Raw genomic sequence first — 13,861 nt, 5'->3', positions numbered from 1 at the left:
TTCCTCTTTTATTGACTTTCTATTGTTTATTATTTTAATTTCACAATTAATTCAGTTGATTGTTATTTTCTCTGTCTCTCTCCTTCATTGTCTACGTTTGTTTCTCCCTTTATCGCTTTAATTAGATTCATTTTCCTCTATTGACTCAGTCACCGTTTCCTCTTTCACTATTCCCATTTTCAAGTCAACTCGGACTGCCCTTTCCTCTGCTAAAAGGGCAATTAAACACATTCCTAGGATAATTAATCGGGCATCTTTACACTTATTCGAAATGGCTTCAGGCTCTAAACCGGTTGTAATTGATTCCAGAGATGGTAAACACACCGCAACGGTAAGTTCAATTTCTATGCGAGGTTCAAATGGTTAACCATTGAAATTTTGTTTTCTATTCTCTTGCTTGTCTTATGTATTAAAGCTTTCGTTTTGTTTTTTCTTCTCATTTAGATTATATTTCTTCATGGTCTTGGTGATACAGGTCATGGTTGGGCTGATTCTCTCTCAGCAATACAACCTTCTTACTGTAAATTAATCTGTCCCACTGCTCCTGTTCAACCGGTTACTCTAAATGCTGGTATGATTATGCCCTCTTGGTTTGACCTGATGACCCTTACCCATGATGGACCTGAAGATGGAGAAGGTATTTTGAAGGCTTCCGCATCCATTATGAAAATTATTGAAGAGGAACAAAGTAAACACAATATACCCTCAAATCGTATTCTTCTTGGTGGATTTTCTCAAGGCGGTGCACTTTCCCTTCACACTGGACTTCGTTATTCTCAACCTTTGGCCGGTATTCTGGCCTTGAGTTGCTGGCTACCTCTTCATAAAGAATATCCTAATGCATTTGTTCAGGGTAACAAGGAAGTTCCAATTCTTCAATGTCATGGAGATTCTGATCCATTGGTACCCAAAATGTGGGGCAACATAACTGCCGACATATTGAAAGAAATGCTTAAAACAACAGAGTTTAAAGTCTATCGAAACATGGGACATACATCTTGTAATGAGGTAAATCATTTTCTCTCCCTAATTATCTCTAAATTAAATTCTATCCACAATCTAATTATCTTCTTTTTCCCTCTTAGGAAATGAGAGATGCTGCTGAATTCATCAAAAAGTGTTTACCACCAGTTTAGAAGAAGAGAAAATATCAATTATTATTTCCATGAAACTCTAACCCTTTTTGGATTAAAATTCATGATGGAACTGAAAAACTGAGAAACGAATAATGTTCAACTAATTTTTCCATCATCAGTTTTCAGTATTCAATCATCAACTTCTCCATTATCAACATTATCAATGTTTCTTTTACCCGATTCTACACAAACGTTTAACTCTACACAAACTTAATGAATGTTTATCAATCAAAATTGAGAACAAAAAATAAGAGTTAATTGCTGGTCTTTTCTGTTGAAACAATAATCTAAAAATCTTAACTGCTCACTAAATCTTCACGTTAATCATCACAATCACGATCTAAATGTTTATCTTATATAACCCAAATTCACCGATTCCTGGAAACACTGATTAGTATTCAGACTTGAGAAAATAATTACAAGAGGATAATCAAATCATAGAAACAAATTTTCCTTTTTGTTCCAATCAATCTTACTAAACATAATTTTCCACTGTCACTACAATCAAATCAGATTATAATCAATAATCAAAGGTTGATAAAAAAAATCCCATTAATTGTAAAATCCAATTGTAACCAAGTCTTCACTCTTAAAAGATATTATCTTCTTCCTCCTTATGATAAACAAAATGAAAATAATCAAATATTTTTGGTCTTGTTAAACATATCAAATAATATAATATATTATACACAATACAAATATCACAATCTATTCATTAATCCAAGTTGATTGGTTTGTTGACAATTCTGGTCAACAGGATTGATTCAGAATTTCAAATGGAGAAAGAGGGAGAAGAAAGACAAAAATTACGAAGAATATAAATGTGATCATGTTACATTGAATTATCAGCAAATTATGATAAGATTCAATGGTTAATTTGGTTGTAACAATTACCTAAATGAGTTAAACGTAAATCAGCATTATCTGGTCTCATGTAGAGTCTAAATTGTGCTCGAGCTGTGAACATACGGTAAGGTTCAATTACTCCGACGGTTGTCAGGTCATCGATCAAAACGCCGATATAACTAATTGAACGGGGAACAATTAATGCCTCTTTTGATTGAGATTTTGAAGTTGCATTGATACCGGCGTTGATTCCTTGTGAGGCCGCTTCTTCGTAGCCCGTTGTACCGTTAATTTGTCCAGCAAGGAAAAGACCAGAGACTTTTTTCAATTCAAGGGAAGGTTTTAATTGTCGTGGATCAATGTGATCGTATTGTATTGAATAACCAGGTCGGGTAACTTTAGCTTTTTCTAGACCGGGAATTAAAATTAGAAGATAAAAATTTAATCAACAAAAAATTGTTAATTTGATTCAATCAAAAATCGCGGTCAACATGTAACCATGGAAACGAAATCTCTTGAATGTAAAAGTTGAACTGACAGAAAATCTTGATTGTTTTTCAATCAACAAGGTTAATGTCACAATTGTATTGGTTTACTTTCAATTATTTTCTATTTTCCTAAGGTGAGTTTTATCATTTTATGTGAATTATTTTTCCATCTCTTGGTAAATCTGTCTCCTTGAATCACAAACTAATTGTATTTAAAATCTTCCCTTTTGTGTTTCTCTTAGATTTGGTTGTTCCTTTTTCTTTTCTTGGAAAAAATTGTTGATTCTTTTTTTGTTATGCCTGCTTCCATTCCAATCATCATAATTTTCACTGCCTTTTGGGGAGCAGTTGGAGGTGTGGTCCCGATGTTTGTCCCTCGATCATCAGAAAGAGGGGTCATTCAAACAATGTTGATCATAACTTCGGTCGCTTGTTATGCCACTTGGCTGTTTACATACATGGCTCAGATGAATCCGTTGATTGGACCACAAGTGACCAGTTTGACCCAAACAATTATCTCAAAAAATTGGTCATAGAATTTGTTTGCTGCTGTTTCTTTCCCTTGAAATGGTTTAACCAAGAGCATAATACTTTTTAATCAAGTTTTCTCTTTCTAAAGAAATTATTTTCTTTCATTTATTTTTTGTTCTTATTAACAAACAATAACAAAATATCACAATCTATTTATCAATCCAAGTTGATAACATTGTCACTTAACGAGATTGAGTCAAATTTTCCAATTCGTGTTTCTTAATCACATAATTCGTCGGATGGCGACACATTCATTTCATCACCAGCTGACCTTAAGAGGAAAGAGCCTATCCATAGTTGTACGAATAAGCTCAACCATTTTAAGAGCAACAATTTAGAAAAAAAATTCAATTGAATTAAAAGTAAATTAACTTGATTGTTGTGATGTTTTAGTCATAATCTGCTATAAAATTAGTTTACTTCCTGTCAAATAAGTGATCATCTAATTCTAGGTTTGAGATAACCTTATCTTTTGTGTAAATGGAATGATTTGTTTACATAGTAATCGTATTGGCAGATTAATATTTTCATCTTTGAAGGTTAATCAGCTTCGATTGGGTTCCAATCAATTATCTTTGGTTCAACAGCGTTCAATCAACACCAGTCGAGTTAATTGTTTCTGGAGACCATTTCAATTCAGTCATCTCAAGAGTATAGCTCCCAATTCTCATTCACACTTTAATCCAGATCGGACTTATGGTGCAATCCTGATCATTGCAGTTACCATTTCTGTGCTCAATATTCCCAATTTTTTTCTAAGATTCATTCCCGACATTTATGAAGCTTTTGTAGATTCAATTTATTATCTCGTCTCTGATTTCGATATAACCGATTCATATACTCCTGGTGTCAACAAATCAGCCCTAGTTGATCAGGTCAAGAAAAACGATTCAACTGATAAATCATCTGCTCCTGTTACCGGTCCTAAAGAAGTTAAATCGAATTAGTAAATCATGTTATCCTCCATGTTAAAAGAACATCAATGTAAACAACAAGAGAGGAAAGAAGAGATTGAGAAGCAAAAAACTGAAGCTTCTGATTCTGTAGTTGAATTAACTCATCATATGGTTGATCATCTTAATGATGGGTAATTAATTTTCTAATTTGAATAATAATCAATCGTTTAACTGTTTCATTTTTCGTCGATTTCTATTATTATTTCCAGAGTGGCTCAAGCTTATCTTAATCAATGTAAATTGGATGCTGAGACTAAACAATTACACGCTAATATTACTCAATTTTCAAAACAGGCAAATCAATGGTTAACCCTAATGCAAAGCCTAAATAAATCAGTCAAGGTAAATCGTAAATTGCCAACCATTAAATTCTAATCTGTTATTAAAAATGATTTTCTTCCATTTTCTATTTCAGGAACTTGGTGATGTCGAAAATTGGTCAAAAAGTATCGAAAATGATCTTCGTCTTGTATCATCTGCTTTAGAATATGTTTATAAAGTTGGTCCACAATCAAAGAGTTAATCTGTAATCAGTTTAGGGAAATTCAATCAACAATCAAACCAATTGATTATTCTAGCAGATTAACAATTGATCCAATATGTTTTACTAAATTGAATAACAATTGTAGTCAGAAATTAAATTAGTTGGTGATGACGAATATTAATTAAAATTAGAAGATAAAAAATTATAATCAACAGAAAAATTGTTAGTTTAATTCATTCAAAAATCGCGATCAACATGTAACCATGGAAACGGAATCTGTTGATTGTAAAAGTTGAACTGACAGAAAATCTCGATTGTTTTTCTATCGACAATCGTTAGTTATGCCACTTGACTATTTACATACAGCCGTGAAAATTGAGTTTGTGCTTTTATCAATCAAGATGCTCAAATGAATAAAATAAAAAACACAAACTCAATTTTCACGGCTGTATAAGGCACAAATGAATATGGTATTTTGAAGGCTTCAGCATCCATTATGAAAATTATTGAAGAGGAACAAAGTAAACACAATATATTCTCAAATCGTATTCTTCTTGGTGGATTTTCTCAAGGTGGTGCACTTTCCCTTCACACTGGACTTCGTTATTCTCAACCTTTGGCCGGTATTCTGGCCTTGAGTTGCTGGCTACCTCTTCATAAAGAATATCCTAATGCATTTGTTCAGGGTAACAAGAAAGTTCCAATTCTTCAATGTCATGGAGATTCTGATCCATTGGTACTTATTTATTTTTTTCTGATCTGATCAGTAGTTTTTGAGAAAATCGAGTTCGAAGTTAAAACTTCAGGTCGCTTTTTCTCAGCAACGAAAAGTTTTTAGACCATGAAATTTATCGACAACTTTTCATGCCCTTACAGAAAATAAATTTGTTTTGGTAAAAAAATATCCAAAGTGCTCAGGCCACGATGACGTTGTATTTAAATAAATGGACGGCGATTAGTCCCAAGTGTCGAGAATGATCTGAAACTTATTTTTGAGACTATCCTAGTATCATCGTGGATCTATTGATAATATTCTTAAACTTCCAATATCTTACAAAATGATTTCAAAAAACCTTCAAGAGATTTTACATTATTGATTGAACATTAATTAGAGGTACAGTGTGTAGTTGAAAGCAATAGTCTAATTGCCTGATCGTTTTCTGTATTTATTAATAACACTAGTCTTAAATCAACTTGCACTAGAATAAAATCACTAAAATGTGAGTACATGAGATCATCATGAAAATGCAGATGATTAAACGTGGAAAAGGTTGAATTGTTACTCAAACAATTAAACGGATACGGAAATTATACATTCGGAGAATTCAATTTCTATTAACAATTTATGTCTCTAAAATCAGTCATTCGTTGAAAGTTATAGCATTTCAGACATCAGGAGTACAAATGAAAATACCCTGTATACTTTTTGAGAGTTTAGTTTCTATTTACTTATCAATTTAAATTTACGTAGATGAATTTTGGGTTGAGTTTATTCAGGAAACTTTATTGAGACGAAAACAGAACTTTTGAAACGGGAGAAAGTTGTATAAAAGGTGAAACCATTCGGTAACAAGATTATAATTAAATTTTCAACTGAATTAGTGACAAGTAACTTCCAACAGTTAAAATTTATATTGTTCAATACAAACAAAACTATGGATTTCAATCTTCGTACGAATTTTATTTCTTTTTTGTTCATCATCATTTTCATGGGGCTTTTGTCATCTATATCCTGCCACAAAACTCGTTTTGGTCTTCCCGATGAAAATTGTAGTGGTGATGGTCGTGGTTAGAAATTCTAATTTTATTTTCACCCACATCTCATGTTATGCAATGACGTTATCTCCACTTTCGTCTCAAATTTTAACCATTGTCCCTATCTAATTATTTGTAATTCGAACGTAATGTAATTTCCCTTCCCTGAACTCGTTATTAAAAGTTGGTCTGATCTTGAACATCATGGTGTCCTAATGAACTTTTTTATTCCGATCCGACTGTTTGCCCCAAGTCATTAGAAGTCAAAAAAACCTCTCTCATTAGTCGTTAAATAAGTTTATCATGTGGTTAATTTATCTACCGAATGCAAACAATAAGCATTAATTTCAGACCAATAAGTGCATTTCATTGAATTTTTTTGACTTCAATACCATTTTCGGTATTAGCTATTTAGTAGGACTTAATTTCAAGACAATCAAAAAAGTCCGAAAATTTCCTATGAAAGACATCGGGATTATTCCCTACCTTTGAATATCGATTACTCCTGAACGGAAAGTCAGATCAAAAATCTGATTAGCTCAGTTTGTTTGCAAAATTTTGCACTTTCAAATGGCTGGAAAAAGTTTCTGGAAAAAATTCTCGCACCGAAATGTACCACTTTTCCGACTTTGGGAGGCCACAACTCATCAACGGCTCCACGGAAAAGTTTCAGATAAAAACGTAACAAAACTTTCACATTTTCTCTGTAGAATCGCAAAGAAAAAAATCGGACCCAGAAAATGGCCTACAAGCAATAAGGAGCCAAAAGTAGGGATATTTGGTTGTTACGCCCTGTATATGTTACGAACGATTTGAGAGACTTTGGTTATAATCAGATGAGAAGAAATTTTTAGAAGGCAGAAAGAGATTGAACCACACATATATTTTATAGAATCTTCTTCGTTGTGACTTAATTTCGTCTTAAAAATTTCGCTCATCATTTTGATAGAATAGCCAGATTATAACGAATATAAAAGTAAACCAACAAAAAACAAATCAATTGATCGACTGCATAAACGATCAGATGAAATGGTTACGATTTCGATGTTTATTCAAAATAGAAATACTTTTCTTTATTAATTGTTTGACATGACTAATCAAATTTGTCTTTTCTTTTCTTTCACAGAATCATCCAAATAACCGATCTCTCTATGAATATCAAGGTAAAGTGTTGCTAACCCAAATGGCACAAATTTCAAACACATATATTTCGTAAACTATTTATGTTAGAGAGATTAATTTTTCACTAAAATATAGACAAAGGATTGGAATACAATTGTGCTGAAACTCAAATCTGTAACTATTTTAATTACAACACAGTGACATTAAGTTCGCAAGGTCACTGAAAAATCTTCGGGAAAGCTTATCCCTTAGGCTAAAAGCCCATTGAAAAAGAGAAGATTTTTCGAAAAGTCAGAAAAGTTGAAAACTTAATTTTTTATTCAACTTCAAATGCTCATAACTATCCTTATATTCAATATTTTTTTATACTTTAAATCGTAATGCAGTTGTGGCATAGTCAGCTAGGGTATTTTATCAAAATCAGGATTAAAAACTGATCAAAAAAACGCAAAAAAATTAAAAACTCAAATTCTACCGTTCCCAGACCAGATATTATCACCTTGCGCAATTAGACCTCTAGCACTGAAAATAAGAAATTTTTTCGAAAATTTTAATAATTTTCTTCAATAATATGATGCTGACTATATCTCTAGCAAATTTTGTGTCTGTAGCTATAATCGTTGGATAGGTATAATTGATTGAGTTTTGTGCCATTTGGATTAGCAACACTTTACAACTAGTGGATCTTGTGAGAATAGTAATTTACTTGATATTAATCATGAGCCGATATTTTCAAGATGACACTAACATGATAATCATCATCATTATTCGGATTAACATTTAATTATCTAATGATAATAATACTGAAAAGTTTGGTAACATTAAACATGAATTAATTGTTTGGAAAGGATTGGACAAAAAAGTCAACTTCTAAAGGTTTAATTTACGTGGAACTAAAACTTGACGATTAAACCATGGAAAGAGCTTAAATAAACATTTGATTGGTTTGACAATTGAAGTCGCATTGATTTAAATGGTTCATTATTTCTTTGATTTAAAGGACAATTTTTGACCTAACATACGGTAAGGTTCAATTACTCCGACGGTTGTCAGGTCATCGACCAAAACGCCGATATAACTGTCCGGTCCTTATATTTGAACTCACGGTTTTTGCTTTTATAAACGATTTTACAATAAAACAAACACACTCTCGAATGACCTAAGCATAGTATAAACACAACAAGATGGATCTTTGTGAAGTAATCACATAGGAAAGTTGAGAGGTCATGAAGCTGAGGCTTTAGAGAAAAGCTAAAAAATCAGTTTTTTATCATTCTAAAATTTGCTTCATTTTTCGAGCATAAAAATGTTTTTGAGTTTAATCTAACTCTAGAAAAAGAATGTAAAATTCGGCTATTACGACTTTTCGATTTGAACTCACGATTAACTTGCTATTGAAGTAAAAGTCAAGTCTTAAAAATCAGTTATTCGTTGAAAGCTTTGGCATTTCAAACGTTGTGAATCCAAATAAAAACACCCTGTATATTTTTTGAGAGCTTAGTTTCTATTGACTTATCAACTTACATTTACGTAGATGAATTTTGGGTTGAGTTTATTCAGGAAACTTTATTGAGACCAAAAAACAAATATTAATCGAACCACTAATCAAAGCAAAAATCGAAAATAAACTTCCACCATTTTGCATGGGACAACCTAATAAATAAAATTTGAAGTTAGATAAATAAATTTCTTTCTGTAAATCATATTAGATTTGCATTTTTTTCACTCCTAACCAATTTTTCATATTGAGCTGTGGGAGTAACAATTTAGAATTAGGAAAAAGATGAACAATTAGAAAAAAATAATAGAAAATTAACTTTTCCGATCTAATTTACTTTCGATTCTAATTCGTTTCAATAATATTCAGCCCAACAAGATCATTCCTCGAAGAAAAGTACCCGTTGTAATGATAACCGATGAACTTTCGATTCGCTCTCCAGTAGATGTTATAACTCCTTTGCAAGTGTAACCATCGCCTTGAGGTTCAACAATTAAATCTTCAATTGAAGCCTTTCACCGATTTTATGTCTTAAAGAAATTGAGAAGTCAATTGGAAATATGGACTGAGTATGGAGAAGGTACAGAATTGGCTGTTTATTTTTAGACACTTTAATTTGTTGTTAACTTTTGAACTTAGATTATTATAAATTAACTGAAATATTGGATTGTAGATAAGATTTCAATGCAAATCATAATGTTCTCATAATAATTGATTCAATCGTTTTCAGCGGCCATTTAACTTGCAAGATCAACTCATTGAAAAACATCATCAGGTGTATTTGGGTTGAATCGATTATAATTTTCGATTTTATAATTTTATGAGAACTAGAGGTTATGAGAGTTATGATATTATGAGAACGTGATGATTTGCATTGGAAAAAGTCTTGAAGGAGAAATAATAAGAAACCAGAAGAAAATGTTCAAACTAAATAGAAAATCTTCCCGTGGAAATAGAAAAAATTCCAACCCTTTTAGAGAAAAGAGATTAACCCGATGGATTAGCCGATGGCATGTCCAAACTAAATAGAAATTATTCTGTGCTAAATAGAAACTTGGTTCAACCTGAATGGTTTGACTGTAATATGATAATTTTTTAAGATTTTTTCTAATTTTTTGGTTTTTGGCCTTATTATGTAAAAAATAGCGCTAATATTATGATTTTAATTTTAAATTATTGTTAATAACATAAAGGATAATAAGTAATTGAATTTTCATGACATTGGCCTGAATATTCTCTGAGTACCAGGCCAAAACCCGTCATTGTCCATAGACTCCCATGTTAAATTCAATCTGGTGAAACTTTTTTATTTCTTGTCCGATTTTGATCAAAAAGGGTCTTAAATTGATTGTAATAACATAATTAATCAATTTAATTAACAATCAAATCAAAAGAAAACCTCTATTAATTATGGTCGAGGTGTACAAAAAATTTTGTCTCATTTTTTTCTCAATATTAAAAAAATCTGACTGGATATACTGAATTCCTGACCGAATTTTTATTAATTAAACTTCTTCATTCTCATCTAAATGACTATTTAAAACAGAAAAGTAAAGTCAAAATGATCTATCTTTTCATTTATAATCGAAAAACTAGTGTACGAAAAATTTTGTCACCCACTTTAAACTAACTTCGATTTAAACTCACGATTAACTTGCTATTCTCTAAAATCAGTGATTCATTGAAAGTTATGGCATTTCTAACGTCATGAGTACAAATAAAAACACCCTGTATACTTTCTGTGGGTTTAATTTCTATTAGCCAAACAATTTCCAGTATATCTACGTAGATAAATGTTGGGTTGAGTTTATTAAGGGAACTTTATTGAGAAGAAAACAAAAAATTTAAATTGGAAGAAAGTTGTATAAAAGGTAAAACCATTCGGTGACAAGATAACAATTAAATTTCCAACTGAATTGGGGACAAGTAACTTCCAACAGTTAAAATTTAAATTGTTTAATACAAAAAAAAACCATGGATTTCAATTTCCGCATGGATATCAATTCTTTCTTGTCCTTCATCATTTTCATGAGCCTTTTGTCATCATTATCATGCCATTGTTCTGGTGCCACTGATGATTCGCATGTTCTCTTTCCTAAAACTCCAGAAGGTAATTGTGGTCTTGGTGGTAATGGTGGTCCACGTGGTGATCTTGGTATTGAAAAGAGTGATCGCAATGGTAATAAAGATTCTAATGACCGTATTCTATTTAAGCGTAATCCTCGGGATGATCAGGGTAATGGTAATGTGGGTAAGGATCATGGATGGGGTGATGAGGATAAGGGTAATGGTAAGGGTGGTCAATGGGGTGATAAGAATAAGGGTAAGGGTGGTCAATGGGGGTGTGAGGATAAGGGTGACAAGAAGTAATAAGAATATTTTATTAAAAATCATCTAGGTAGTCGGAGGTAATCTTAGTGACCTCGTGGCTCACAATCAATCTGAAATCTAATTTTTCATTAGCTGGAACATTAATCTTATCATACATTAAATATTATGTAACAATTTTATGCAATTATTAAAGTCATTTGAGAAATTATTTTCAATAATCATTTTGCTCTGAGTTTAATTTCAATCTTAAATTACCAAACACGAGCTTTTCATCTTGTAATGAGGTAAATCATTTTCTCTCCCTAATTATCTCTAAATTAAATTCTATCCACAATCTAATTATCTTCTTTTTCCCTCTTAGGAAATGAGAGATGCTGCTGAATTCATCAAAAAGTGTTTACCACCAGTTTAGAAGAAGAGAAAATATCAATTAATATTTCCATGAAACTCTAACCCTTTTTGGATTAAAATTCATGATGGAACTGAAAAACTGAGAAACGAATAATGTTCAACTAATTGTTCCATCATCAGTTTTCAGTATTCAATCATCAACTTCTCCATTATCAATGTTTCTTTTACCCGATTCTACACAAACGTTTCCCCACCTAATGAATGTTAATCAATCAAAATTGAGAACAAAAAATAAGAGTTAATTGCTGGTCTTTTCTGTTGAAACAATAATCTAAAAATCTTAACTGCTCACTAAATCTTCACGTTAATAATCACAATCACGATCTAAATGTTTATCTTATATAACCCAAATTCACCGATTCCTGGAAACACTGATTAGTATTCAGACTTGAGAAAATAATTACAAGAGGATAATCAAATCATAGAAACAAATTTTCCTTTTTGTTCCAATCAATCTTACTAAACATAATTTTCCACTGTCACTACAATCAAATCAGATTATAATCAATAATCAAAGGTTGATAAAAAAAATCCCATTAATTGTAAAATCCAATTGTAACCAAGTCTTCACTCTAAAAGATATTATCTTCCTCCTTATGATAAACAAAATGAAAATAATCAAATATTTTTGGTCTTGTTAAACATATCAAATAATATAATATATTATACACAATACAAATATCACAATCTATTCATTAATCCAGTTGATTGATTTGTTGACAATTCTGGTCAACAAATCTTACATACTGACGATACTCAATTCTCTGGTAAATTATCAAACTTTAAGTTCAATCAACAATCAGACCAATTGATTGTTCTATAAGATTAACAATTGATCCAATACGTTTTACTGGATTGGATAGTCAATAACAATTTTAGCAAGAAATTAAAATAGTTGGTGATGACAAATATTAATTAAAATTAGAAGTTGAATAAATTGTAATCAACAAAGAATTGTTTATTTGATTCAATCAAAAATCGCGGTCAACATGTAACCATGGAAACGGAATCTCTTGATTGTAAAAGTTGAACTGACAGAAAATCTTGATTGTTTTTCAATCAACAAGGTTAATGTTACAATTGTATTGATTTACTTTCAATTATTTTCTATTTTCCTAAGGTGAGTTTTATCATTTCATGTGAATTATTTTTCCATCTCTTGTTAAATCTGTCTCCTTGAATCACGAACTAATTGTATTTAAAATCTTCCCTTTTGTGTTTCTCTTAGATTTGGTTGTTCCTTTTCTTTCTTGGAAAAAATTGTTGATTATTTTTCCGTGATGCCTGCTTCCATTCCAATCATCATAATTTTTACTGCCTTTTGGGGAGCAGTTGGAGGTGTGATACCGATGTTTGTCCCTCGATCATCAGAAAGAGGGGTCATTCAAACAATGTTGATCATAACTTCGGTCGCTTGTTATGCCACTTGGCTGTTAACATACATGGCTCAGATGAATCCACCAATTTCTTGAAACACTGATTAGTAGCAAGACTCAAGACAATAGTTACAAGAGGATAATCAAAACATTGAAACGATTTACCTTTTTCGTGCAAATGTTTACAAATCATCATTCGAGGTGTTGAACGAGAAGACGGTTGTAATTATTTCCTTGGATAATCAGTCGTTCTAAAAAGAGTATTAATCTTTGAATAATTATCTCTCTCGCATGAGTTGGAAAACACTCGAAATTTTAATCCCCAAAAGTTCGATTTCCACTATCGTTCAAAATCATACCATCAAGAGACTCATTTCATTACATCTATCGGATTGACTCAAAAGCTAAAAAATCAATCTAAAATTTGCCTCATTTTTTGAGCATAAAAATATTTTTGAGTTTAATCTAACTCTTCGTCAAAGAATGTAAAGTTCGGCTATTACGACTTTTCGTTTTAAACTCACGATTAACTTGCTATTGGAGTAAAAGTCAAGTCTCTTACTGTAAATCAGTTATTCGTTGAAAACTAAGGCATTTCAAATGTCGTGAATACAAATGAAAGCACCCTGTATACTGTTTGAGAGTTTAATTTCTCTCGACTTAACAATTTACATTTACGTAGATGAATTTTGGGTTGAGTTTATTCAGGAAGTTTTATTGAAACCAAAAAACAAATTGAAAGTAATAGAAAGTTGTATAGAAGGTGAAAACATTCGATATGAAGATTATAATTAAATTTTCATCTGAATTAGTGACAAGTAACTTCCAACAGTTAAAATTTAAATTGTTTAATAAAAAAAACCATGGATTTCAATTTCGCATGGATATCAATTCTTTCTTGTCCTTCATCATTTTCATGAGCTTTTG

General features: G+C 31.4%; 2 protein-coding genes across 3 annotated transcripts; both read left to right on the top strand.

Annotated features, from left to right (window-relative positions):
• On the top strand, positions 1-12,008 carry LOC128397951 (acyl-protein thioesterase 1-like). Of its 2 annotated transcripts, none has more exons than XM_053358760.1 (3): positions 1-331; positions 445-1,008; positions 11,509-12,008. In XM_053358760.1, the coding sequence occupies exons 1-3, from the start codon at positions 272-274 to the stop codon at positions 11,557-11,559; spliced, it is 675 nt and encodes a 224-aa protein (XP_053214735.1). In that variant the 5' UTR covers positions 1-271; the 3' UTR covers positions 11,560-12,008. The 2 variants fall into 2 exon arrangements, with proteins under 2 accessions (XP_053214735.1, XP_053214726.1); XM_053358751.1 differs by lacking the exon at positions 11,509-12,008 and adding an exon at positions 1,086-1,835 and having other exon boundaries at positions 8-331.
• On the top strand, positions 3,013-4,661 carry LOC128397978 (biogenesis of lysosome-related organelles complex 1 subunit 1-like). The gene is made up of 3 exons (XM_053358782.1): positions 3,013-4,088; positions 4,167-4,299; positions 4,373-4,661. Exons 1-3 carry the CDS (start codon positions 3,955-3,957, stop codon positions 4,478-4,480), a joined length of 375 nt encoding a protein of 124 aa, XP_053214757.1. The 5' UTR covers positions 3,013-3,954; the 3' UTR covers positions 4,481-4,661.
• Positions 12,009-13,861: the final 1,853 nt, after the last annotated feature.

This window comes from Panonychus citri, unplaced genomic scaffold (genome assembly GCF_014898815.1).
Source record: "Panonychus citri isolate SS breed McGregor unplaced genomic scaffold, ASM1489881v1 Contig00001, whole genome shotgun sequence".
Classification (NCBI taxonomy): Eukaryota; Metazoa; Arthropoda; class Arachnida; order Trombidiformes; family Tetranychidae; genus Panonychus; species Panonychus citri.
The sequence above is the reverse complement of the archived record's forward strand: the minus strand, read 5'-3'. Positions and strand labels throughout refer to the sequence as shown.

Bases quoted from the DNA above. Each gene is read 5' to 3' on its own strand.
- LOC128397951 (XM_053358760.1), top strand. From the start codon at position 272: ATGGCTTCAGGCTCTAAACCGGTTGTAATTGATTCCAGAGATGGTAAA. The intron at 332-444 runs GTAAGTTCAATT...CTTCTCATTTAG, and splicing joins ATGGTAAACACACCGCAACG to ATTATATTTCTTCATGGTCT. The intron at 1,009-11,508 runs GTAAATCATTTT...TTTCCCTCTTAG, and splicing joins GACATACATCTTGTAATGAG to GAAATGAGAGATGCTGCTGA.
- LOC128397978 (XM_053358782.1), top strand. From the start codon at position 3,955: ATGTTATCCTCCATGTTAAAAGAACATCAATGTAAACAACAAGAGAGG. The intron at 4,089-4,166 runs GTAATTAATTTT...TATTATTTCCAG, and splicing joins GTTGATCATCTTAATGATGG to AGTGGCTCAAGCTTATCTTA. The intron at 4,300-4,372 runs GTAAATCGTAAA...TTTCTATTTCAG, and splicing joins GCCTAAATAAATCAGTCAAG to GAACTTGGTGATGTCGAAAA.